The sequence below is a fragment of the Vitis vinifera genome, chromosome 3 (genome assembly GCF_030704535.1).
Source record: "Vitis vinifera cultivar Pinot Noir 40024 chromosome 3, ASM3070453v1".
NCBI classification, from domain to species: domain Eukaryota; kingdom Viridiplantae; phylum Streptophyta; class Magnoliopsida; order Vitales; family Vitaceae; genus Vitis; species Vitis vinifera.
Window position 1 is genome coordinate 1747541 of NC_081807.1, and position 25373 is coordinate 1772913.

Sequence of the window (25373 nt, forward strand, 5' to 3'; positions counted from 1 at the left end):
AAAAACAACAATTTTAAAAAATAAAAAATAAAAAAGCATCATGCACTTTCTTGTACTTCTTTTCAATCTTAGCTTATGGGATAGTTTTTTTTTTTTTTTTTTAATCTATAAATAAAAAATAAAGGTAAGAGCATAATTTTAAATGGGTAATTTGATATGATAAAAATTTAAACAAATATGAGATAATTTTTTTTTCATAATCTAATTATGTTATTTAAAATTAATTTTTACGATAAATAATATGTTATTATTGTTAGCAAATTGGAGATTGATTGCATCAATTCTTTAAGTATTCCAATGCTACGAGCATTTGGATGAATATATTATAAGATTAAAATATAATTTTTTTTTTATGATAATAATTTTTAGGAAAGTTGATAGCGCCTCGTATCATAGTCGTGTCTATGGTTCGAACCTAGGCCTATCAAATCGGAGGTGTTACATAACTTAAAAGGATGACAAACCAATTCAAATAGAGCCCTAATAATTAATAAATATATATATATATATATATATAATACACGCTGGATTCCACTTATCTTTGATTCCACACATATACTATATAATAAGATAAGGATGGTGAAATGTGGGACCTTGAAAGCTCACAATTTCCAAGATTTTTCTAATCACTTCAATGTCTTATCCCTTAAGAAAATGGTAGTCTTATCGATAAACATGTCCTTTCATTTTTGTCCCACCAAACTTAATTTATTAATTTATTAATTTATTTATTCCCACAATTTTTATTTATTTGTTTATCTACCATTCTCATTTAAACCACCACACTTGTATTTTTCCTTTATATTTTAAACCTCTTTTCATATTATTTTTTTTGGAAAGTCTTAGAGGATGTCTAAGTAATCAATTTAATAAAAATAAATTAATTATCTTGACTTAATATTTAATTAAATCTAAAACTATGATCATATAAAAAAATTTAAAATTAATATAAATTAAGTCATTAAATAAATTTTAAAATTATTTTTAAAACATATTTAAAAATTAATTAAAAACATTTTAAATTTCAAATAAAGTTTTATTTTATAAAATATCATAACACAATTTTTTAAAATTGTTTTAAAAAACATTTATAAAACAGAACCACAATTTTGATCTTACAATTTATTTCCATTTTTATTTTCCCATGCCAAACACGCCCTAAATCCATTCTATTGATCTCTGAAGCCACATTTTTAATAACAAGTGGGACCATGAAAGCTCACGATTCCAAAATTTTGTCGTCCTCCAACTCAACCATATAATTATTCAATCACTTTAATGTTGAATTTTACAAAGAAAATTCTAGACTTATCAAAGTTTCTTTTTTATTATAAACCCTTCAAATTATTTTCTAATTTTCATTTTTTTTTTCTTGGGTGTGACATTTTATCAATTTTTTCCCAAACATTTTGCAATTGTCGTTAACGATAAATCAATATTCTATCTTCCATATTTAGTATTTCAAATATAGTCCATTTTTCAATCATTTTCAAATGACAATTATGTCAAAAAAACTTCCAAATAATATTTTTTTTCCCTAAAATTATTTAATAAATAAAATAGAAAAAATCATAAGATGCTTAAAAAATAAAAAAATTTATCATGATATTTTTTTTTAAAAAAAAAGAACACTAAGATTAGTTCATCGTTTAAATAACTTTTATTAATTGCAGAATCGTGTTAAAAGTCTTGTGTTTTTCTTTATATTTTATGGGTGTGTCGAACTTTTTGACAAAATTTTATTTTTGATTATATTTAATATTATTTTTTCTATTTATAATTTCTATTATTAAAAAATAAAATAATCTTAAAGGGAATGTACGAAGCTTAATAGTTTGGTAAGCGGTAAGCCAGCCAGCTTGAAATTGAAATGACATCAGAATCATTAAGGGGTCCACATGGAAAAAAATAATTGAAAAATAAAAAGAAAAAGGAAAAAAAAATGGGAAAAAGAAAGACCACAACTTTCTGGAGGTTTCCAGGGTGCCCAACGGGGACCAAAAATTGCGGCAAACGGGATAAAGATAAGGTCATTTTCATCGTAAGAAAAACAAAATTAAAAATTTATTAAAAAAATAAAAGAGAGAACATAATTCAACGTCATTAAAAATTGGAATCTGTCTGGAGAATGGTGAGTCGCTTTCAAGCATTTAACGTTAGTTTTCAAAAGCACTACCCCCGCCCACAGGCCACAGCCACAAACTCTGTGCCCAAAAAATATGACCGTTGGGAATTTAATGCCGTGGAGAGCCGTTTCCTCCCTACAACGGTTAAAAGAGAAGACTCTGGAAACATCTAGCCGTTTTGTGCAACTTGCAACGTGGCAGAATGTAATTGATCCACGTGGACATACAAGTATATATACATATAAATTTTTATTGATTTAAAAAAACTTATATTAAATTATTTTAACAAAATCAACTAAATAATTATAAAAAAATAAAACCTTATTATTTTTATTAAAAAAATATTTTAAAAAATAAATCTAAAGAAGCCGCCACCAAAGCAGGGGAACAACATCCGTCTTTTCACTCCAAGAATCGTCTTTTCACTCCAAGAATGACATTGGAAAGGCAAAGGCATAGTAGTTGGGAACCAGCTCATAATTTATTTTGTGGTGGCTCTAAATATTTTAGAATTATTAACTTATAGTTGGGTGGGAAAATGTCACATCTTATTCGAATATTCTAAATATATAGTCTATTAATATTTGTATATCCCACTGTTGGTCGGATATTCCAAATTATGTGCCAAAATTCTCCATGTTCCAAAGTTTAAAAATCATCGTATGATGAACATAATTTCATTTGTTTGTATAGAGTTTTTTTTTTTTTTTTTTTTTTTTCAAAATTTTTTCAATAATTTGAATTTTGGTATGCAAGTGAAAGTGTTAGATTTTGGAGTGGAGGATGGTAATCCTTGGGGTAAATTGAGTCATAGAAAGGTTGGAGGTGGTGGGGATTAATAGGAGGAAATTAGTGGGGCGAAGGCTAGACCCTTACCATGAGGCTTGATAAATGGTGGCTAGAGGCTAGACCCACGTGATTTTCATTTAGTACTTTGATGGGTCACACACAATGTAACATTTCTTTAACCTAAAGAATGTCAAGTACCCATCAACAATTAAAGAGGAGTACCTCAATTAATATTACCTTGGTTTATTGATTTAGAACTCTAGGATTTATCGAGCTCGCTCTTTTTTCTTCTTTTTTTTTGGAATTGTGAATATGATTGGTGTTGTGAGGTTCTTTGTAGGAAAAGTATGATATGAGGATTTACGGAATTAACTTTTTTTTTTATTATTATGAAAGGTAATTGATGGAGTTATGAACGGGAATGATGTTATGAGTTTTTTTGTAAGAAAAAATATTGTATATATGTATTAAGAAAAAAATAAAATAGAACATATAATAACATGATATGAACGTAAAATGATAAAACATAAACACAGAATGACAGAATATCGAATAACAAAATATAGGAAAAATATTAAAGATCCATTTTGTCAATATTTTCATAAATTTAGAGTAATCAAATATTAATAATATTTAATTTTAAATAAATCAGAGGAATCAAAATTCTTAATATTGGGGGTGGAGGTACTTTCTATTATTATTATTATTGTTATTATTTGTATTTATTTTTGTATCAATCCTACCATAATAAGCATATCTAGAAATAACCAAAATTTATTATTAAAAATTGTCTTTTTTTTTTGTTCTTAAAATTATTTAGAAAAGATCCACAAATAGAACCTATTAAAAAAAAACCCACCTTGGAATTTTGCTTATAAAATGATGGCATTGAGCCACACAAAGGGAATAGTTTTTAATTATCAAGAAAGGCCCTAATAATGCAGATTCTGATACTCATAGGCAAAGAAAGAGAAGTGGAGAGAAGGTTGGGCCTCTCTGTCTCTCACCTGCACTGCATCCCCCCCTTCTGCCATTTTCCAATTACCAAATAAAAAATGGATGAGGACAATGCAATCAATGGAGACAGACTAAAAGACAATTCCTACTTGATTCTACCAAATAAAGAAGTCACTTTCCACACCCATTTCCAAGCAACCACTCTCATTAATTAATTAATTAATTAATTAATTAATATATCTAAAAGAATGTTTTTTTTTATTATCTTGGTCTCAATTGTAATTAAGTGCCTTTTTAAACCCATTTCACTCTATATAATCATTTTATTTTTTGAAAATTTTAAAACAAATTATTGGTCTTGGGTTATTTTCCGATTGATTTGATGTGTGTTTAAAAATAATAGTAATTTACTAATTTTAAAAATTTTAAAAATATATTTGATTTTTTTTTTTTATAAAAATTATTTTTTAAAACAAATTTAAGGTGTTTTGAGTTGTTTTTAATAATATTATATATACATATATAATATTTTTACGAAAAATAAATTTAAAAAATTGTTTTTATATTTAAATTTTCAAACAAAATTATATTCCTAAGGAATATATATTTTTTAAAATATTTTAAAAAATATCATCAAACAAAACCCTAAATAAATATTTTTATTTAATATAAAAAAACATTTAAAAATGATGAAAAAGAAGGTATTTTTCCATATTGGAAATATATATCACCAAAAAAGAAAAAAAACCCCATGATTTTCCTAGGTTAAAATAAAATACTATGGATTCAAATGGTGGATGAAATGCCAAAACAATGGACACAACATGATTGGAAATCAGAGAAAAAATATTTAAATAAAACAAGATAAAAAAAAAAAAAAAAAGTGAGAGAAAAAAAGACAAGAGGTAACCGTTGCAGGCGTGGGTTTGAGTTGGATGCCAGGCTGACCATTCCAACCCTACCAACACATCACTGGCAGTGCCCACTGCCCCCCTTCTCCATTTTATCATTAGCCATCACATGGTTTCGCTGTATCCATGGCCCCACCTCTCTCTCTCTCTCTCTCAGTCTAAAGACTCTAAACCTACTTTTTTTTTTTTTTTTTTTTTAAATTTCAAAACAGCCCTTGCTTATCCATAAATCTCCATGCCAGTCAGTCATCCTCTCTGTTCTTAAAAGGAGTCTTCGGGGGTTTGTGTGCATCAGTGAGTTAAGCTTTTTGAAGGAGAAGGGATAAGTGAGAAGAGAGAACAGAGAGAGAAGAGAGAGTGAGAAAATGTCTAAGGAAGTGAGTGAAGAAGGGCAGAGCCATGGGAAGGACTATGTGGATCCACCACCTGCTCCACTGATTGACATAGCTGAGATCAAGCTTTGGTCTTTTTACAGAGCCGTGATAGCTGAGTTCATAGCAACCCTTCTTTTCCTCTACATCACTGTGGCCACGGTCATAGGCTACAAGAAGCAGTCTGATCCATGTGGTGGCGTGGGGCTTCTGGGTATTGCATGGGCTTTTGGTGGGATGATTTTCATTCTCGTCTACTGCACTGCCGGAATCTCTGGTAAAGAACTCTACAAAACCTCTTCAAAACACTGTTAATGGTTTTTTCATGTGATTTTCTGATGGAGTTGTGGGTTTTTCTTGTACTAACAGGTGGGCACATCAACCCTGCTGTGACCTTCGGGTTGTTCTTGGCCAGGAAGGTGTCTCTTATCCGGGCTTTGGCCTACATGGTGGCTCAGTGTTTGGGAGCCATTTGCGGTGTTGGGTTGGTGAAAGCCTTCATGAAATCCTTCTACAATTCACTTGGTGGTGGTGCCAACTCCGTCGCTGCCGGCTACAACAAAGGCACAGCTCTTGGTGCTGAAATCATTGGCACTTTCGTGCTCGTGTACACTGTTTTCTCAGCCACTGACCCCAAGAGAAGCGCCAGAGATTCCCACGTCCCTGTAATTAGTTAACCCACCTCAAAATTTCATCCTTTCATGGGTTTATCACCAATTTTTGTCTGTTTTTCACTATCTTTTTGGTGGGTTGTTTCAGGTTTTGGCTCCCCTGCCCATTGGGTTTGCTGTCTTCATGGTCCACCTTGCCACCATCCCCATAACCGGCACCGGCATCAACCCCGCCAGGAGCTTCGGCGCCGCCGTCATCTACAACAATGAAAAAGTTTGGGACGACCAGGTAAGAGAAATCAAATCCTTCAACCTTTCTAGCTTCCTCCTTCCAACAAACAAAAAAAACATCTACACTTATTTTAGATTTTCCTGACACTGAAACCATATATGTTCTCCAACAGTGGATCTTCTGGGTCGGACCATTTGTGGGAGCACTAGCTGCAGCAGCATACCACCAGTACATACTGAGAGCAGCTGCCATCAAAGCTTTGGGATCATTCCGCAGCAACCCCACCAACTAAAAACCCACAACACCCTCCCTCCACCATAAAACAAAAAAAATCCCATTTCTATTTGTTTGTTTGTGTGTACCAGAGATGATTATGATGATGATGTTGATGATGAGAGCCCCTCTCTTCTTTTTTTTGTTTTTCTTTTTTTTTTCTTTCTTTGTATCTTTTGTTCCATAATTTAATCCTTCTTTGTTAGCTTTGGGCTTTTGTGTATTATATTCTTATTTGCATTGGATATTAACCAATAGTGGTTTGTGTTCTTCTCTTGTTGTTCTTCTTCTTTCTCTGCTCCATCTTGAACCATTCCCATGGGGGGCATTTTCTGTGTGCGCTCTTCTTTTCTTCCTTTCAGGTCATATTGGGGGTAGGTTTAGTGAGGCATTGTTACCCACATCCAGTAACATGGTGACACGTGTCACTGAGAGGAGATAGAAAAGGACCCAAGGTGTGTCCTCTAGGGCATTAGTTGTTCACAAGTGTCCCTTCATTTGGAGCTAAAGGCCAACAAATGGGGCTAAATGGGTGAAAAAGTGGGTAAAAAAGTAGGAGGGTTTCCAAGACCTGGCCAGCAGTGCAGTTTCCACGTGTCACCAGACCAGTGGGCAGTATGTAAAGTAGTCACATGGGTGTAGGTGATATGAGATGGCCCCACCCCGGCTCTTTAACCATCAAAAGACTCTGACCCAAGGCCAAAAATTTAAAGAAAATGAAAAAGGAGAAGGGGGGTTTGCTTTTCTTTTCCATTTTGAATATGACTTCAAGAATCATATTATAATTCCACCCTCCTCTTTATCCATCAAAAGACTCTGACCCAAGGCCAAAAATTTAAAGAAAATGAAAAAGGAGAAGGGGGGTTTGCTTTTCTTTTCCATTTTGAATATGAGAAGAATCATATTATAATTGATATGGATGGGTCCTCCCTATTACCTTTCCTTGGGAAATTTTAATGGGTATTATTCTTTTTATTATTATTTTACATGGGATTCTCAAGTAATTTTTCTTTTTAAATCCAAAAGTTTGGTGTGGGGGGGGGGGGGGGGCGGGCACCAAGAACCTGAAAGACCCATTTCAACTCCCGTCCCGGCTATCTTTTTCAGGTTACCAACTCCCTTTGGCTAATTCTTTTCACTTAAAATTAAAAGCAAAGCCCAAGTAAAAACTAAAAACACAATGATAAAAGAAGATTTGGAGTGATAAAGAATGAGTTTTTGGAGATAGGGTTTGGAGACACTGATTGTGTTGGTACCAAGTTGAAGTCGTTATCATGGCGTGTCCACTACCAAAATGAAAGATAATGTAAGATTTGTGTCCACTACCAAAATTATATATTATTACTATCACTGTCTTCTTAGAAAAATGGGTGGGGTGTTTAATAACTGGTGGGTTCAAATTCTCTTCCCCCTTATTTTGAGAATCCCTTTAAAGAAAAAAATTTTATACAAAGAAAGGTTACTTTTCTTTTTAACATGGGAACTCTTTTGGGTTTCTTATAAGCTAAGAGACTGATTTTTATTATATGTTTGGATAACATGACTTAAAGAGCTTTTAAGTAAATGTTATTTCTTTGGGAGCTATTTTCTATTAAGCCTACAATGATTTTTGTTTTTCGATTAAATAGAAAAAATTAAAATATTTAATTTTTTTTAATTGAAAATAATACGTTGATATCAACTAATATTTAAATTAAACTTATTGATAACAAGTTTACTTTAATTCCTACATAATTTTTATATTAATTGATATCAATCTATTACTTTTAATTAAATAGAAAAAACTAAAAACAAACACGGACTTTTTTCTAGAAGTTGAAACCAAAATCAATTCCTAATTTTATTAGAATTTATAAGCATTTTAAAAGTTTTACCAAAATTTCTACATAATTTTTAGATTGGGTTTTTCTTTTTCATTTTTATAGGTGGAATCTCTTTTAACAATACTATCCAACCACATGGAACAAAAGCTTATTAACTTAAACAACTTTTAACGTTTTAGAACTCAATCCAAACGAAACCTTATGATATCAAATTATCACCCACAAACAAAAGGTTATCTTAGTAGAGTTTTATTAGAAGAAAAAAAAGAAGAAGAATTTTTAGAACTTAAACTCGTGTGAGAGACATTTTAGACCAGAGGAACTTAATTTTGGTCGTGGATGAAATCAGTATAAATGGAGTTAAAACCCTAATTGGACCATGGTAACACATATACCCACAAATATTTTGGTCTTTAGTGGATGAAATCAGTAAATGGAGTTCAAGGGCCAATTGGACCATGCCAATACATCTTACCCACAAATAGTTTAACCCAAAGCAGACAAAATCTAATCATTGAGATTTAGTACTAATTCCACCATGTTCCTGTCTAAAATAATGCCTTTCTTCATCTTCTAGCAAATGGGATGAATGGAAGAGAATAGTTCAATTATTTAAAGCCCTAGTAGTAAAGCCAAAATATAAGTCAAAAGAAGATTATACACTGAAGAAATCTCTGTTACATCAAATCTATCCCATACATGTATACTCCAAAAAAGTACAGAAAGACCAGGGTGGAATATGCCATTGTTGGACAGATAACTTGTACAATTAGAGACCAAAGAGTTTCACACATACTGCACTAAAATGAGCAAAGACCTTAGTCAGGAAGGGCAGTTCCTCTCTCAAGATTGTTTTTGATCTCCAGTGTATATTTACCAAATGCTCGCTCGATCTTCTTGTTGAAATGCTCGTTACGGTCATTGATGGAGTCGATGTCCTTCTCTTCATGGAACTTCCTCCTCCTGCTAAATGACTGGCGCTTCTCGTCCCGGTCCTTGAGTTCCTTAACCATCTTGTCAATCTTATCTTCTGAGCACTTTGGTGCCTGCACGGTACAAGAACGGGAAATCAATGGATTGAAGCCTTGAGTTTAAGCCAGATAAGCCAGGAAGCACCTCACTTTCTGAACAGAAACCATACCTTCCCATATTGAAGGCTTGAAGCTTCGCGATAGAATTCTGGGTCGGCTTCTTTCATCTTATTATATTCATCGATGTCAACCTCAATATTCTTTGTTCGCTTCTTGTATGCATTGTACAATGTTTTCTGATTGAAAACTATTCAGTTAAGATATGTCAGGATCCTCCTAAGATCAAAATCTATATGGGAATTCTAAACTCTCATGTTGCTCTTCAATTCAAACCAATGCATATAATATTCAGATGCAAAAATAAAAACAAATAAATAACATAAAAAAGGAGTTTATCATGCTTTATTTTGGATTTTTAGAAAATAAGTTTTCATAGAACTAGCAATTTTCCAATGTCCCAAACACCAAGTAGAGCAAGCTTCCTCAAATCAGCTACTGGGTCTACATTCATCAGTGGGTAACATACTCAACTATTGAGAGTTGAAACAAATTATAGTGGTGCACACAAGAAAATAATCAGTTCTTAGGAAGTAGTCAACGATGGCTATCTATGCCAAACCATCTCGCCAGGATGTGACTGGTAAAGAAACAAAAGCAGGAGTAAAACTTTGTGCTCTGGATTGCTAAGGGAGTGCTTTGATATGTTTATGTGTGCAGGTCTAAAACTCTCAAATTCTACTCTTATGGGCAAAATAACTACAAAGAGAAAACGTTCTTGCATCTTATACCATCACCAAGGATAAATATTCAAGTCTACATGGCTCACTGTATCTGTAATAAAAGAAGCCTGGTATCTAAATGAAGTTCAGGAAGTTTTCAGGGGACATTAAAAAGACTTGGTTTTCGCAGATGCAAGTTGCTATGAGCTTAGATTTGTCTGTGCTAAATATATTATCTGATATGTTATTGCATGCATGAATACATTCATAATTACCACAAAGAGAAATGAAATGTATATGCACATGAACAAACTAGGCAATGAATAGACCAGATAAAAGCATTATTGTCATAAAGAAAGAAAAAAAAGGTTAACAGAGACATAAACATACCATCCCAACCAAATGGAGCAGGATCCTTTTCCCATTTCTTATATTTTGTCTCTGCCATTTCTTGTGTATCTAGCATATATGCCTTTTTCATATCCAGACCATTAACATCTAGAAGTTTGCCAATTTTTTTCTTCCTCTCCTCGATCCATTTTTGTTTAGAAATGCCCCTTGACTCTGGTGGAGCTTCCATTTTTTTCTTCTCAGCCACCATGGCTGTCTGATTGGCTTTTCTTGCCTCATTCTGCAAATACAGGAAATAAATTTTTGACATCCCAACACATTCACTTATGAAATTCAAAGCTCCTGATTTGAAGGTTCATGCAAACTTACCATCTTAAGTCTTAACTCAAACAACTTTTTCTGCCTCCCCGTGAGTTGTGTGAAGTCTACTTCCTCAATCTCCTCAACAGGTTGATCATTGTCGTCATCAGACCGTTCTTCAGGATCCGTTCCTTCATCATGTGTATTTTTATCCTGATCAGGGACACCTGAAATGTATTGATCATTGCCGCCACCACTGCCACTACCAGCTTCCATGACTTCTGAAATAGTAAAGGGCCCTTAAGCACTGACATCAAATTAAATGAAATAGGGAATGTATGCATTTACATAATTGTTAAAAGACACACAACAAACTTGCCCACCATTGGATTCAAGAAGACTTTGACTCTGCCCTAAGTTATACACTAACATAAAAATAAAAATCAAAAATCAAAAACCTCAAATTGTAGACCAAAAAAAAACTTAAGGTATAACTCCAGTGAATTGAAACGGGCAGGCATAAGCTGGGAGGTGGAACTATTAGTATATGAATTAAATGTAATCAAAATTGATTCAAATAAACCAAAGAATATCATAAGATAAAAGGAAAGTACCTGACTCCTTTTTATCCATCTGTGCCTTGGCTTCGGCAATTTTTCTAAAGCAATATTCAACACACTCATGATAGGGATTAGATGCATTTATGCAATCTGGATGCACTCTTCTTTCTCCAGCCATCTTTTTGCTGAGTTCACTTTCTTGTATACCACTGCAGAAAGTTCAAATGTGATCCATGCTCAGAATGTGTATCAACTAAACCCATCACCAATTCAGTAAACTTTCCCACTTGATTGCATCTTAGGCTCAAAAACCCTAGATTCATATTTTTCATTTTTCATTTTTGAATTGGAAATTCTACCATGAGGCTCCTGTTTTTGTTAAGATCTATAAAAATAATAATTATTTTAAATTTCTTAACATTAACCTACAAAATTACTCAACATAAAATGAAAATTATCCAATACCCACCCAATTGCATATGAAACTCAAAAGACCATATATTCAGGTTTTTCATTTTTCAATTCATGGATTGAAAATTCCAACAAGTGGCTCTAATTTTCGGTTTTGACTATGATAAAAAGACGGATATATTCCAATTTTTCTTACAGAACCCACCAATATCCATAAAAAAAAACTGAAAATAAAGTGAAATCCAATAATTAAGCAAAAATCTCCCAGAATTTAAACCTCTCCCTTAATAACCCATCAAGGTTTAGCAGAGACCAGGTATTCACAATCTCAGAAACCCCATCAACACACTTCTGTAATGCTTAAGCAACTGAGTGTATCATTTTACAATTTTTTTCAGCGACCCAAGCAAAATAGAAATAAAAGGTTTTCACTTTCCGTCTTATTTCCTTTTCCCTTAGCTTTCTCAGCAACCAAACGAATGAAAACCAAAAAAAAATTAAAGAATAAAAAAAACGGGGAATACGAAACAATCATAGATGAAAAACTTCAGAAAAAACACAAAACAAATATTGGAAAATTGTAAAAGAGAATGAAAATCGACGTTGGGAGAGACGAACCTGAGAGAGGAATTGATTCGACTGTGGGTGATCTCGCTCCCTGAAGAATTCTAGAGTTTTGTTTTGGATATGGATTGACTGATTGAGGAACGAGGTCGAACCGGATTAGGGTTCCGATTCCAGATTGAGATATTTTCAATCTGCTCCCTCAAAGTTTTGTAATTTCAATTCAGCCTCTTTTCGTTTTCAATTTTACCGGCATAGCCCTTGCGGCCCATAGGCCATAGGGTCCTGTTTCCATATGGGAAAGGGAAAAGTTGATATATTTTCTTTTCACTATTTTTTTTTCAAATTTATTTAACATTTAAACGAAGAACAAAAAATATTAAAAGATTATTATTTATTAAATTGTATTATATATATATATATATATATATATATATATTATTTTTAGTAGTGAAATATGAAAAAAAGGGAATTTATTTATTTATAATTATCTTTTTGAGAAATATTTTTATTTCAAAATCAAAATAAAAATACATTTTTAAATTATAAAATTACTATTTTTTAAAATGATTATTAAATACTCAAAATATATTGTATAACTTTACAAGAAATAATACAAAATGCTTAACCTATTTAATAACTTAAATTAAGTTATTAAGGATATTAAACATATTTGATAAAATAATTTAATATCATAATTTAAAATTAAAAATAACTTTAAGTATTAAGTTAAAATAGTTAACTTATTCTTAATCCATTTTTTAGGTTTTATTTGTTCATATTTAATAAAAACATATGTAATAACTATGACTCCAAATTCATGACTCATTTTTTCTGATAAATATTTTAAAGTTATCTTATAAATTCAAAATACTTTAAACATGAATGTTTAATAAATAAATTTATTATTTAAAATTAATAAAAAAATATTAATTAAAAATTTTAATCATAAATATTAGTTATAACTAATGGGTAAATATGTCAATTTAATTACTTAAAATTAATTTTAAATTAATTTTACCATTTATAAATTAAAAAAGAAGTAATCATTTTTAAGTTTAAAAATTAAGAACAATTTAACTTAACTTAAGTAGTCAAGTAATAAGTATTAAATCTTACTAAACACCAACTAAATCGGAGAACATTTTTATTTGAAGTGTTTTTAGTTGAAATATTAAAATCAATAAAAATTTGAACCGCAATATTCTAAGATTATTCCATGCATTAAAAAACAAAAACAAATTAAAAAATATGAATTTTAATTCCTTAATCCCTTGGCACAAATTCTAACAAATTTGGCCAATAAAATGAAATCTTAACCAAACCAACGAAGTATAGATGAAAGAAAAAGAACAATCACCGATGCTAATGTTGACAAGAATCATAAAATTTGCAGAACACATGAATGACAAGAACTTGTCCATTAATGGCTTCCAAACTGTTGCACTGCATCTTCAAATGAATCTTAATCCAGTTCTTTCCGACTTGAACCTACCAGACAAAGCTGCTTTACCCAGTATGAACAGATTCAACCTCAAGCTTTGGCAACCTTCTTTTCTGAGATTCTAGCTCTTTTTCTGACTGAATCCACAGCTTGATCACACTTAACCTTGGTCACTTTAATGGCTTCTACTGAGCTCTGGGTCTTCTGTGATTTCATTGAATACATAGCTTCGCTGGTTGGACTTGAATTTTGCAGATTCTAAATCATCAAGAAGAGCGAACAGTTTGGTGAATTGAGAGTTGGTCAGGTGCGCCTAGCAGTTCCAGCACCGATACGTGCTCTAGAGAATAAGCGCCATGGAAGACTGACTACCTTGAGAATGGAAGAGAGCAGATAGGAATCAGATGTTGTGGATTGAGCCTCTTCATGCTTGTCTTCTTCCGATTTGTGGGCATCATCTGAGATTGCAGTGGATGAAGAAGTATCAATCCTTTCAGCCTCCACTTCTGGGATTGGTGTTGTACTGGCGTAGGAGGTAGAAGTGTCCTCTCCAATCAGCACATAGGAATCAGATGTCGCCTCTTTCTGCTCATCTTCTTCCAAATTGTGGGAATTATCCGAGCTTGCGGTGCTCAGAGACCCCATAACAGGAACAGCCCCCGCTTCTTTGATCGGTTTAACCAGCACATAGGAATCAGATGTTATAGATTGAACCTCTTCCTGCTCATCTTCCTCCAAATCTTTGGCATTATCTGAGCTTGCAATGCTCCAATTAACAGGAACCTCAGGTGAAGCATCAATTCTTTCAGCCTCCACTCCATCCTTTGGGGAGCCTGTAGTTGACATCTTTTCTGGACCCTTTTCCTTGAACACATACAGAACAGAGAAGATCAAGATAGGTATCAGATATAGGAAGCTGATAACACCAAAACAAAGAACGAAAAACTTAGGCAGAATAAGCACCATTGCTCCATTTTCAGATGTAGCCACCAATTGAAATGACTGGACTTCCACCTCATGGGAAGCTGCACAACCATGAATGGAGATATTATCAGGCAGTTTAGGGGGTGTAGGTTGACATTCATCGTCTCCCTTCTTTCTTTTCCTGCTCAATTTTCGGGGAGCATCAGCAACAGGGGAGCCTGCAGTTTCCAATTACTACACTCAGCTACTTACAATCAAAACATATGCAGAAATACACACACACAAACCTGATTCTTTAGTGTTCTTCCCTGCATCAGCTTTTATGATCCTTTTGAAATATTTTCTTTCTTTGGTCACCTGTTTGCTGAATTCACCTTCTTCCCTGCTCTTTCCATCATCTGAAAATAGATCTCCAATTTTAGAATTTCATCAACAACAAACTGAAGAGGTCCTTGGAAAAAGCTTTAATGGATAAAACTTCACAAAGAAGTTTCTAAATTTCTAAATCAAATTATATGCAATAGAAAAACAATTGAGTAACTGACTAAGGAGAATAACCTGAATGTACAGCTGGGCAGGAATTTGATGACCTGCTTACCACTCTTCCACCAGCCATGTTTAACCCAAATTGAGCTTTTCTAGAACTCAGCTGTGGCCTGTAGAAAAATTCAAACAAAACAATGTTTCAGAATCAGGTTAACAGAACTTATTTTGATAACAGAGAACATTCTAGCCCAGTTACAAGTAGGTTCAAAAACCCTAGATCATCCCTTTTTTTTTTTCATCTTTGATTGAAAACCCTGTCATGAATCAACTAGGGTTAAACCTTCTTTCAACTAAAATTTGTTCGGAACTGCAAAATTACTCAAACGAAACTGAAAACTAGTTCAGAGAATAGACTTTTTCCTAGTAACAGCCATGGTATAAGTACTAAGGAGTCCATTGAAATTCGTTTGGATAACGAGAAAATGTAGGAAGATTGCAAATATTGGGCCAACCCCATCCCCCTAAAACAACCCAAGCTTTCTTTTCTTTTACTAGGTTTCCCAAATGAACCGCTTGGTTGTTGAGAAAAGGTAGGAAACTGAAAAAGAAATGTTAATTTTTTTGTTTAGATAAGGCCGTCCATCTCTTTTCCTGCATTTCCTCTTCAACCAAACAAAGGGTAACAGAAAATACAAATGAATCAATGGCCTAATATGAATGATCAAAAGTTGAAAAGCTCAAATTTTGAATCAAACCCAAATCCAAAAACACTGAATTGATTCAAAACAACGGACATATTGGAACAAACTCTTCAAAAATGTGGTCCTCTCCCTCTGTAATTTCTAGGACTTTGTTTGGCTGAGCACTATTTTAAGTGCTTTTGAAATTCAATGGGAAAATCATATGCCCCTCCATTCCAGACTAACCCTTCATGTGTTCCAACAAAGATCAAAAGAAAATGAGACTCAGTCCCAACAAAGGAGGCAATGTGAAATGCAGAAATCAGAGCATTGCCAAAAACAATGAAGCCTACATAACCTTATGATATTTTTTCATAATTAATGTTATTTAGAAAATTATTTTTAAAATTATGGAAGACTATGCCTAACTATTTGTTTTGGAAAATAATTATTTATACAATTAATGTCATGTACAACTTAGGAAATATAGGAAATATAGAAAATAAATCTAACTCATGTCAACTTGGGATGCATAGAATATGGTTATAACTTTAGTGAGTTGAGTTGGGTTGATAACTAATTTAAGTCTAACCTGAATTTAAAAAACAATCCATTCTAATATAAATGAACTTGACCTCTAATTCAAGATACTCAATCCAATGTTCTTGGTTAGAACCCGATTTTAATTTGGGTTGAAAAAACTTAACCCAAATCCAACTCAAGTATTAAAAAATGATTGTTTAAATATGTCTCAATGTTAAGTTGAGTTAGACCAACTCGATCGAGTTGCACCCTCAAAACAAGTGAAAGTATGATCATAGAATCAAGATATATACTAAAAATACAAAAATTTAATTAGAGTACTAAAAGGGTACTTAATGAAAAATATGACTAATTAAATTATACGGACTACATATATATTTAGGTCTCATTACTTTATACTAATTACTTTTAGTTTCATTTTTTGTATCCTAATTCCATCATATTGTATTTTCATTCAATGATATACTAATTAATATAATATGATGGGATTAGGATAAAAAAAATGAGACTTGACCTAGATTTTTTTTTCCTATGTGGTTTCAAGTTTCAACCATGAAGATGAAAATATAAATATGTGGTACTATGACTTTGATATCTTACAAATTTTTTTGCTTACTAACATTGGAAGATATATACAATTGAAGAAGATTCTTTTAGAGTAGTTTTCAGCATGATTCAATGTAGGAGAGTAGTTGAGACATGAAAGAATATATAACCGAAACGAATGAAAAAACTTTGAAGTTAGTTAGGGTTTTGTACGCCTTCTTAGCTCACACAATATGCTCCTTCCATTATTACTTCTCATAATATCTTTTTTATATGTCCCCCTTTTTCTTGTCTTGCTTACAAAACTGCCTCGCTCTCTCTCATGCATGCACTACACTTCACCTACCAAAGTAACACCCCAAATGTAAAAACCAAATTTTTTCCTTCCCTCAGCTCATTTGCTGAGATGGGGTTTTCTTGGATGGAGTGGATGTTGCAGTTACCTATTGCTATCAGCTAGCCCAAGTTTGTATTGATCTTTGCTTTGTTTTTCTCTTCTTTGCTTTCTTCTTTTGTTTTTCTTACTCTAAAGGATTATTCAACCTTAATTTACGTTGTTGGGAAGTTTTCTAGTAGCTTAAACTTTTTTGGGTAATGGATAGTTAGGCATGGGATTGTGTTTAATGCAGGTTTTTTGAAGTGGGTATGATGTTAATTGCAGGAGAAACGATCAATATGGTGCAGAGCCTCATGGAGAGGCTAAGGCCTCTTGTGGGATTGAAAAGCAGGGACTGGGACTACTGTGTTCTTTGGAAACTAAGTGAAGATCAAAGGTTGAGTAAAAAGCTAAAATCTATGAGTCCTAGTGATTTTATCAAAAGATTTATTTTCAAGTGTTAGAATGGCTACAAACGCTTCCTAAAATCAGTCAAACAAGCTTTATGTCTAGTACTACTACTCTTTGTGATCAGTATATGATTCATAATTCGGTTTTGTTTTAGGTTTCTGGACTGGATGGACTGTTGCTGCGCCGGAGGAGGTGAAAACAGTACTCAAAATGGTGGAGAAGAGCATCTTTTTCCTGTTTCCAGTGTCCTTCCTTGCAGGGATGCCATGTCGCAGCACCCAAGAACCAAATCTTGTGATCTTCTTGCCCAACTGCCTTCTTCCATCTCCCTAGATTCTGGGTATCTTTCCCTTTTTTCGGCCTTTTCACCTTGAGTGACATACAGTTACTAATTATAAACCTCATTCGACATGAATGCTTATAAGCAGGATTCATGGACAGACCTTGATCTCAAACCAACCCAGATGGCTCAACTTCTGTAATAGCTCAGATTCAAGCATTCTTGAAGTGAGTACTATTCCAAATTCCTATTCAAACAAGGCCAAATCCCCAATTGAGTTAATGATTTTCCACTGGGTTTTTGCAGGAAACAGTTGGGACTGGGCTCCTGATTCCAGTTCTGGGAGGACTAATTGAGCTGTTTGTTGCTAAACAAGTACTATTAATGTTTGCTGCCTCAAATTCTGCATGATCAGTTCTTAACATAGAATTTTCAGGTTGATTTGAAGAAAAATGATATTTTCATGAAGATAATGAAATTGGTAACTTCATTTATTTATTGAAATAGGTAGCTGAGGATCAACATGTAATCAACTTTGTTACAACACAGTGCCACATGATCTCAATGGAGCAGGAAGCCATGATGAATTCAAGCAATATCAATTCAATCTTCTCGGTTAATGTCAATGGAGGCAATGCAGATGAGAATCAAAAGGATCCCAACAATCATTTCCAGGCACCAATTTCCCCAGTAACAGCAATGGAGGACTTGAATGATCTGCCAATCTCAGTCGACCAAATCCGCCTATGCAGCTCTCCCATGAACTTCTTGCAGCAATTCAGTTACACCTCTGAGAGTAGTATCAAGAATGATGTCTTCTTTGAAGGATCCCATGACTCATTTCTTTCAGAGAAGACAATGATGAATGCTTTAGATTGTGGATTTCAGGAGATGGAGGCAATGCAGAAGTCCATGCATATAGAAATGATGGAGCCTCTAGCAAACAAGGAGCAGCTGGGTGATGATCATAAGGATTTGAGTGCTAAAAGAACAGCGAACCAAGCTGATTCAGTTTCAGACTGCAGTGATCAGATTGATGATGATGATGATTTAAAGTTCCAAAGGAGGACAGGGAAAGGGGCTCAATCGAAAAACATCGATGCTGAGAGGAGGCGAAGGAAGAAGCTTAATGATAGGCTCTATGCGCTTCGTTCTTTGGTTCCCAAAATATCAAAGGTAGCTGCCGTTGTCCTTGGCCTGGTGATCAAATTTCTTCAAGATTAATTCACACTGATTAGTACTTTTTCCTGATATCTGATGTACTGTTCTTGATTCCTAGTTGGATAGAGCTTCAATTCTGGGTGATGCAATAGAATTTGTGAAGGAGTTGCAGAAGCAAGCGAAGGATCTGCAAGATGAGCTTGAAGAGAATTCAGAGGACGAAGGTGGGAAGATGAATGCAGGCATCAACAGCAACCCCAACAATCTCCAATCTGAAATTCTGAATGACAATGGATCAGGAGTAAACATCGGGCCTAAAACTGAAAATGAAGAAACTCAAAACCGGTTTCTTATGGGAGCAGCAGGCAATGGCATTGCCGCCAGTGCCTGCAGGCCGCCATCAGCAAAGCAGAACCATGAAACCGACCAAATCACTGATGACAAAGCACAGCAGATGGAGGTACATATTTAGTGTTCCTATTATGTGATTTCTATTTTCTGTGTGTTCAATTGGAAGTGAAATTTGAACCCATGCTGCAGCCCCAAGTGGAGGTGGCTCAGATAGAAGGGAATGACTTCTTTGTCAAGGTGTTTTGCGAGCATAAGGCGGGCGGGTTTGTGAGGCTGATGGAGGCTCTGAGCTCTTTAGGCTTGGAAGTGACTAATGCAAATGTAACAAGCTGCAAAGGCCTGGTTTCCAATCTGTTCAAAGTAGAGGTATGGCAGCCATTGAACACTTTTCTCCAACTGTTTGATAATTTTTTTTCATGTTTATGTATTGATTTTCCTATCTTGGCAGCAGAAAAGGGACAGTGAGATGGTCCAAGCTGACCATGTTAGGGACTCCTTGCTCGAGTTAACGAAAAACCCATCTGAAAAATGGCATGGTCAGATGGCTTACGCTTCGGAAAATGGTGGTGGCTTGGACTTCCACAACCATCACCACCACCATCACCTCCACAGCCATCTCCTCAGTTCCCATCACCTCCACCACCTTCAGAATTAGTCATATGATCATCTTCATGGTTCCAAAAAGGAAGTTTATGAAAAATAAGTGAAAGGGGATTATTAATTCTCTACCTCTTTATACCCTTATCTGATCAGTTTATCAATTTTGCTTTAATTTTCTTTTTGCCAAGCATTCGTGGCCACTATTGAGAGATTATAAAATGTATGTTCTCCTCAAAATCAAGGAAAAGAAAAGGAATGGAAACAAACAAACAAACAAACAAATCCTCAAAATAGACTTGGCCTTGATGAATTAACTAACAATTTGAAGTATTACAACAACCCCAAATGCAACAAGGCAATAACTTCCCATGCCTTGTGGTCTGGACGCAAAATCTTTATCAGGGTTGGTTGGTGGAGGACTTGGCTCCATTTCTGGAGGTGATCCACCCTTTGTGGTATTAGTACTCGCTGCTTTGACGTCGATGGTGAACCTCATCCCCCCAAGGCAATGCCCAGCAATGGTGCAGATGAACCAGTACTGCTTCTCTTCTGTGAGTGGCACCTGATCATCTCCACTCTCATACTTGGCCAAGACCCCAGTGCTTGCATCGCACGATTTATAGGTCGCCTCGGTCACTTCATACGCGTTATGCTGCACAGCTACATACTTGAAAACTGCAATAGACCCGAAAAACAGAAAAATTCAGAACTATGAATCATTCAATTTGCAGAAGCACAAAGCTTTTCTACATTGAACCAGCCCAAAAAAATCCCATCTGCAGTTGACTTACTTTACAATGGAACTACTAATAAGATCCAAGGAAAGAGGTCTAACCCAGAACATCGCCCATGCTGAAATTGTATCTCTCAGACCATGTTAGATAGTTTATCCCTGTGTCCCATTCTTCTTCATCACCTACTGTATAAGTTTCTGAATTCGTGCCGTGAAAAAACCCGAGACTGATCATTATTAGGATGATTGTGAAGCTAGAACAACACTTGAGAACCTGAGTTTCTTCCATGGAAATGGATCAAAGCTGTAGTTGAGGGGATCAGGAGGTTGAAGATGGAGGTTTTGTGAGGTTTGTCTGTTGAGTACAAGAAACTCAAACAGCACTTTTCTTTTTTTCCTTTTTTGTAAAGTTGGATACTCATAGATTGGAAAATCTATTTGAATCAAAGAATAAACTGCAAAAATTGAACTAAAGTGACATGAAGATGAGACTCGAGTTTCACCTACTTAGTATTAATTATACAAATAAAATTTTTGACTAGACCTTTTCAAATTTGATTTATTTGTTTAGATATTTTTAATTTTGTATAATTAATTAATTGTGAGATATTTTGTGGGGATGTTTGGCTGGTAAGAAATGTGGTGGTCCATTGATGAAAGCTGTTAGGGAGAAGAGGGTCACTAGTGGGGGACAGAGATTGGATCCATTGCTAAAGATGGGCATGGGCATGGACATGATGATTGAAGAAACTTCAAACTAAAAGAGTCAATATTTAATTTTGTTGTTGCAACTACAACCACATTTTATGATTTTTTTTTTTTGGGTATTTTTAAATATTTATTATATATATAAAATTAAATAATAATATTTTTAACTTTTACATTATATATCCTTAATTTTATAATTAATAAAAAAATTTATATAAATAATGTTGTCTTAAAAATGTATTTGGAGAAATTTATTTGATTAAATAGGAATTTAGGATATGTTTGAAATTGTTTTTGAGAATAATTTTCTATTTTTTTTTTTTAAAATATATAGAAAACATATTTGATAACTAAAAATTACTTTTTATTTTCTGTTTCTAAAAACAAAAAAATAATGTTTTAAAAAAACATTTTTTAGTTGTTTATATTATTTTTACTTATTTTGTAAGAATCATTTTAAGAAATAATTATACAAATATGTAAAATAATTAAAAATAAAATGTTAGATATAAAAATTATTTTTTAAAATATTAAAACATGTTAAAAATATTTTAAGTTTCCATATAAATTTTTGTTTTACAAAAATTATAAAACAATTTTTAAAAATTATTTTTCAAAATTGTTTTCCAAAACAGTTATCAAACATGTCCTAAATCTACATTTATAAAAAATTATTTTCAAATCCTAGTTAGAAATAATTGGAAAATTTATTTTTATAATCATAAATCCTCTATTTTTTTTAATTAAAAATATATTTATTAAAAAAAAAGGAGTTCTCGAATATAATTTAACAGTTTTCAAATCCTCTAATTAATTATTTATATAAGCTAGCCGATAGGGCATTCAAAACGGTGTCGTTTTTCTGTATCTCGTAAACGGTAGAAACCCTAGACCACTCCAAAACCCTGATCCCTCAGACCACTCTGCTTCTCTCTCAATTCATCAATGGCGTCATCCAACGGCGGGAGATTCCGGGAGCTCCTGAAGAAGTACGGAAAAGTCGCACTCGGCGTCCACTTCTCCGTGTCCGCCGCCTCAATCACTGGCCTCTACATCGCCATCAAGAACAACGTCGACGTCGAATCGCTCCTCCACAAGGTGGGGATGAGCGGCGTCTCCACCAAAGACGAGCAGCAGCAGCAGCTCCACCCTCCACCGACGGAGACATTAGATGAGTTTGTTATAGAAGAAAGACCCAGCTCGGAAAATCAACAGCCCACGCTGCAGAAGAGGAACCGGACTGCGGAATTGGCCGCCACCAGCGGCGGAGCCCTAGCCTTGGCCGTTCTCTGCAATAAAGCTCTGTTTCCAATTAGGGTCCCGATCACAATTGCTCTAACGCCCCCGGTTGCAAGGTTCTTGGCGAGGCGTCGGATTATCAAGAACAATGTATGACCTTTGTTGTTGTTCTTCTCTCTGTTTCATACTCTATTTTTCTTGTTCACAGAGAAAGGAATGTGAAAATTATGATTCAATGTGGTTTCAACTCAAAATGGGTTTTGGAAATTGATCTTGCTTGAATATGGAAAAAAACTATTTCTTGGGTGAAGAACTGAAACAAGGTTTCTGGGTGGTTTGGGTTTTGGATACAGGGGAGAGGATGACGAGTTTGTGAGATGTGATTGGGCAGTGCTCAAAGGCCTAGTACCCACAAGATTTTGGTTGGGAATTTTAGCAATAATTTGACACTTACATTATCTTGTTTTGTAGTTTTGAATTTGCTTTTATATCATGGGTTAATGTAAAGAACCTCCAAATAAATTTATAGTTTCTATTTCTTGTAGTACTTTCAATAAAGAAGTAGATTTGGTTTTGCGCCTTTGCTGCTGAATCTTTGTTTGTGGTTGTGTTGCAAAGCTATTTGAGGTTGAATGAGATATACTTAAACCCAATTGAACTGCATGATAGAAAATTAGGTGAAGGAAGATTAGAGAATGAGTGCAGAAAACCAATTAGTAGAACTTCTAGAGCTTTGTTTGTACCTTAACCAGCTGAGATGGATTTCCAAGCCCTGTATTAGTGGACAAGTGTTTTATGGATGTAGATTGTGGGAGGAGATTGTCAGGGTGAACTGCATGGTAGAAAAAATTTAGAAAGATAGGTAGGGTGAGATTGGGAATGAGTGCAGAAAACTGATTGTTACGCCTTTAGGACTTTGGTATTATGGAGGGATTTTTTAGCTCTGCACTAATGGGAGTATAAGTGTTTTGTGGTTGTAGATTGTGGGGAGGAGATTGTGAGGGAATGTTTTTGTGAACTGCATGGTAGAAAGTTTAGGTGAAGGAAGAATATGGAAGGCAAGACTAGGAATGAGTGCAGAAAAATGATGAGTGGAACTTCTAGTGCTCTGTTTATACCATAACCAGCTGAGAGATTTTCGAGCTCTGCATTAATAGGAGGATTTGTGTTTTGTGGATGTTGATTTAGGAAGATATTGTGAGGGAACATTTTTTGTGAACTGCATTACGCCCCTAAAATGCACTACCTCATAATTGGAGGGATTATTTGTCTTTCTCATTAGGATGACTTTTCTATTGTGAGTGCATTAGTGTGTATGGTTACACGTTGGATATAACCTATGGTAAATCATAATATTAACTATTGGGTGGTCATGATTTATCAAGTTGCTATACTGCATGGACTTTTAACCTTGAGAGGATATTAAGTTTATGTCAAAGTCGAGAGACTTTGACTTTAGGTGAGGCCCTAAGGTGATCATATATTTCCTGCAAATTGGGTCATTATTAATAGTGGTTGGTGACAATAGGCATTTTCGATAAAGGCATCATGATATCTTATGGAATTGAGACAGTGTGCCCCCTTGGGTGATTCTAAAGACATGCGATAAGGAAAACTATGACCATAATATTTTTTTAAATGAAATTTAGTATGTATTCTTTGTGCGTTAGAGTATGTTAGGATGGAGGGTGAGAGGAAGGAGTGGTGAGGGGTTTCAAATCTCGCATTTGTTATTCGCGGATAACACGTTGGTTTTTTGTGATGAGTCTTTAGATCAAATGACTTATCTAAGTTGGCTTCTCATGTGGTTTGAGGCGTGTTCAGGGTTGAAGATCAACTTAGAGAAAAGTGAGCTGATCTCGGTGGGAAGGGTGCATGATATAGAGGGATTGGCCTTGCAGTTGGGTTGTAAAGTGGGTGGGCTTCCTTCTTGTTATTTGGGATTGCCTTTAGGGGTAATCTTGAGAGGTTGATAGCATACACCTCGTTAGATTTGCGAACATTGGTTCATGATAAGTCTGTATGCAATGGATAATAAGTCATGAACTTGAGTCTTGCCTCGTAATATCACAAGATATTGGAGTATAATTGATTATTTTTAATGGAATGTTGAGTCAATTTCAGAATTGGATTTTGAGGGAGTTAAGTATTTTCCTATGAATACCCATTTGAGCTTTTGATTCATGGTGACACATTTATGAATTACAAACCCAAAATACCCTCAAATAAATGCAAGGTTGCACTAGATCTTATAAATGATCTTTTTAGATTTGACTAATTAATTAATTGGAACCTAATAGAATTAATTAATTAGATTCCAAGTGGGTTAGATTAGGTGATCTAAACCCAAATTTTCAAGTCATTTAAGCTTAGAAAAACCTATATAAACCCCTTTAGAGGTTTAGAGCTTTACTTTTGCATCCTGTTTTGCAGACTTTAGAGAGCAAACCCTAGCCATCCCTCTATAGAGAGAGAGAAGATTATGTTTCTCTTATGCCAAGATCCATGAAATGAGTGATTAGGTGGAAGATCGTTGGGTTTATGAGATTTACGTCACCTATAAACTTTCTTCTTTAGATTGGATTTGATATGGGAATATCAAGATTACAGTTATGACTCAAAATCTCTAGATCTACTTATTGTTTTTGAATTTCATGTTCCCGCTGTGTGTTAGATCTAGAGAGCTTAAGAATAGTATGCATGCACCCTACATGATCTGGGGCTAGGGAATGGAGTAATTTGGGGTTTCCAACACTTTTATATCAAGAGAAAGATCTTCATGTAAAAAATGCCTTTCTCAAACTCTTTTGACCAAAAATCTAGTCCCCATCAAGATTGCAAGTAGAATTCCATTTTGTTTTT

The 25373-nt window shown here is 34.2% G+C and overlaps 6 protein-coding genes across 14 annotated transcripts; 3 read left to right on the top strand and 3 right to left on the bottom strand.

Moving 5' to 3' along the window:
- The first annotated feature begins 5123 nt into the window (after positions 1–5123).
- PIP2;2 (aquaporin PIP2;2) lies at positions 5124–6290 on the top strand. Its single transcript, NM_001281028.1, is given in 4 exon segments — positions 5124–5431; positions 5524–5819; positions 5914–6054; positions 6170–6290. Coding segments are annotated over 4 exon segments (840 nt in total). The 5' UTR covers positions 5124–5148; the 3' UTR covers position 6290.
- A 2443-nt stretch (positions 6291–8733) lies between these two features.
- LOC100252114 (uncharacterized) lies at positions 8734–12324 on the bottom strand. The gene is made up of 6 exons (XM_002279457.4): positions 12084–12324; positions 11109–11263; positions 10564–10775; positions 10234–10474; positions 9235–9371; positions 8734–9139 (listed from the first exon to the last, which is right to left on the bottom strand). The coding sequence occupies exons 2-6, from the start codon at positions 11230–11232 to the stop codon at positions 8912–8914; spliced, it is 942 nt and encodes a 313-aa protein (XP_002279493.1). The 5' UTR covers positions 11233–11263; positions 12084–12324; the 3' UTR covers positions 8734–8911.
- A 947-nt stretch (positions 12325–13271) lies between these two features.
- LOC104878318 (uncharacterized) lies at positions 13272–15768 on the bottom strand. Of its 3 annotated transcripts, none has more exons than XM_019218522.2 (5): positions 15678–15768; positions 14956–15053; positions 14685–14795; positions 14437–14615; positions 13272–14337 (listed from the first exon to the last, which is right to left on the bottom strand). In XM_019218522.2, coding segments are annotated over exons 1-5 (951 nt in total). In that variant the 5' UTR covers positions 15680–15768; the 3' UTR covers positions 13272–13776. The 3 variants fall into 3 exon arrangements, with proteins under 3 accessions (XP_019074067.1, XP_010646782.1, XP_019074064.1); XM_010648480.3 differs by having other exon boundaries at positions 15639–15723; XM_019218519.2 differs by lacking the exon at positions 15678–15768 and adding an exon at positions 15298–15632.
- A 1169-nt stretch (positions 15769–16937) lies between these two features.
- On the top strand, positions 16938–20018 carry LOC100246916 (transcription factor ABORTED MICROSPORES). 7 transcript variants are annotated; one of them, XM_059735774.1, is made up of 9 exons: positions 16938–17121; positions 17282–17425; positions 17594–17779; positions 17865–17946; positions 18026–18094; positions 18227–18895; positions 18999–19340; positions 19421–19597; positions 19680–20018. In XM_059735774.1, exons 2-9 carry the CDS (start codon positions 17298–17300, stop codon positions 19884–19886), a joined length of 1860 nt encoding a protein of 619 aa, XP_059591757.1. In that variant the 5' UTR covers positions 16938–17121; positions 17282–17297; the 3' UTR covers positions 19887–20018. The 7 variants fall into 7 exon arrangements, with proteins under 7 accessions (XP_059591757.1, XP_019074049.1, XP_019074034.1 ...); XM_019218504.2 differs by having other exon boundaries at positions 17314–17425; XM_019218489.2 differs by having other exon boundaries at positions 16938–17117.
- Positions 20019–20113: 95 nt separating this feature from the next.
- On the bottom strand, positions 20114–21033 carry LOC100241785 (chemocyanin). Its single transcript, XM_002277880.5, has 2 exons — positions 20667–21033; positions 20114–20506 (listed from the first exon to the last, which is right to left on the bottom strand). The coding sequence occupies exons 1-2, from the start codon at positions 20851–20853 to the stop codon at positions 20142–20144; spliced, it is 552 nt and encodes a 183-aa protein (XP_002277916.2). The 5' UTR covers positions 20854–21033; the 3' UTR covers positions 20114–20141.
- Positions 21034–22114: 1081 nt separating this feature from the next.
- Positions 22115–23103, top strand: LOC100246973 (uncharacterized). The gene is made up of 2 exons (XM_003631493.4): positions 22115–22661; positions 22865–23103. The coding sequence occupies exons 1-2, from the start codon at positions 22218–22220 to the stop codon at positions 22874–22876; spliced, it is 456 nt and encodes a 151-aa protein (XP_003631541.1). The 5' UTR covers positions 22115–22217; the 3' UTR covers positions 22877–23103.
- Positions 23104–25373: the final 2270 nt, after the last annotated feature.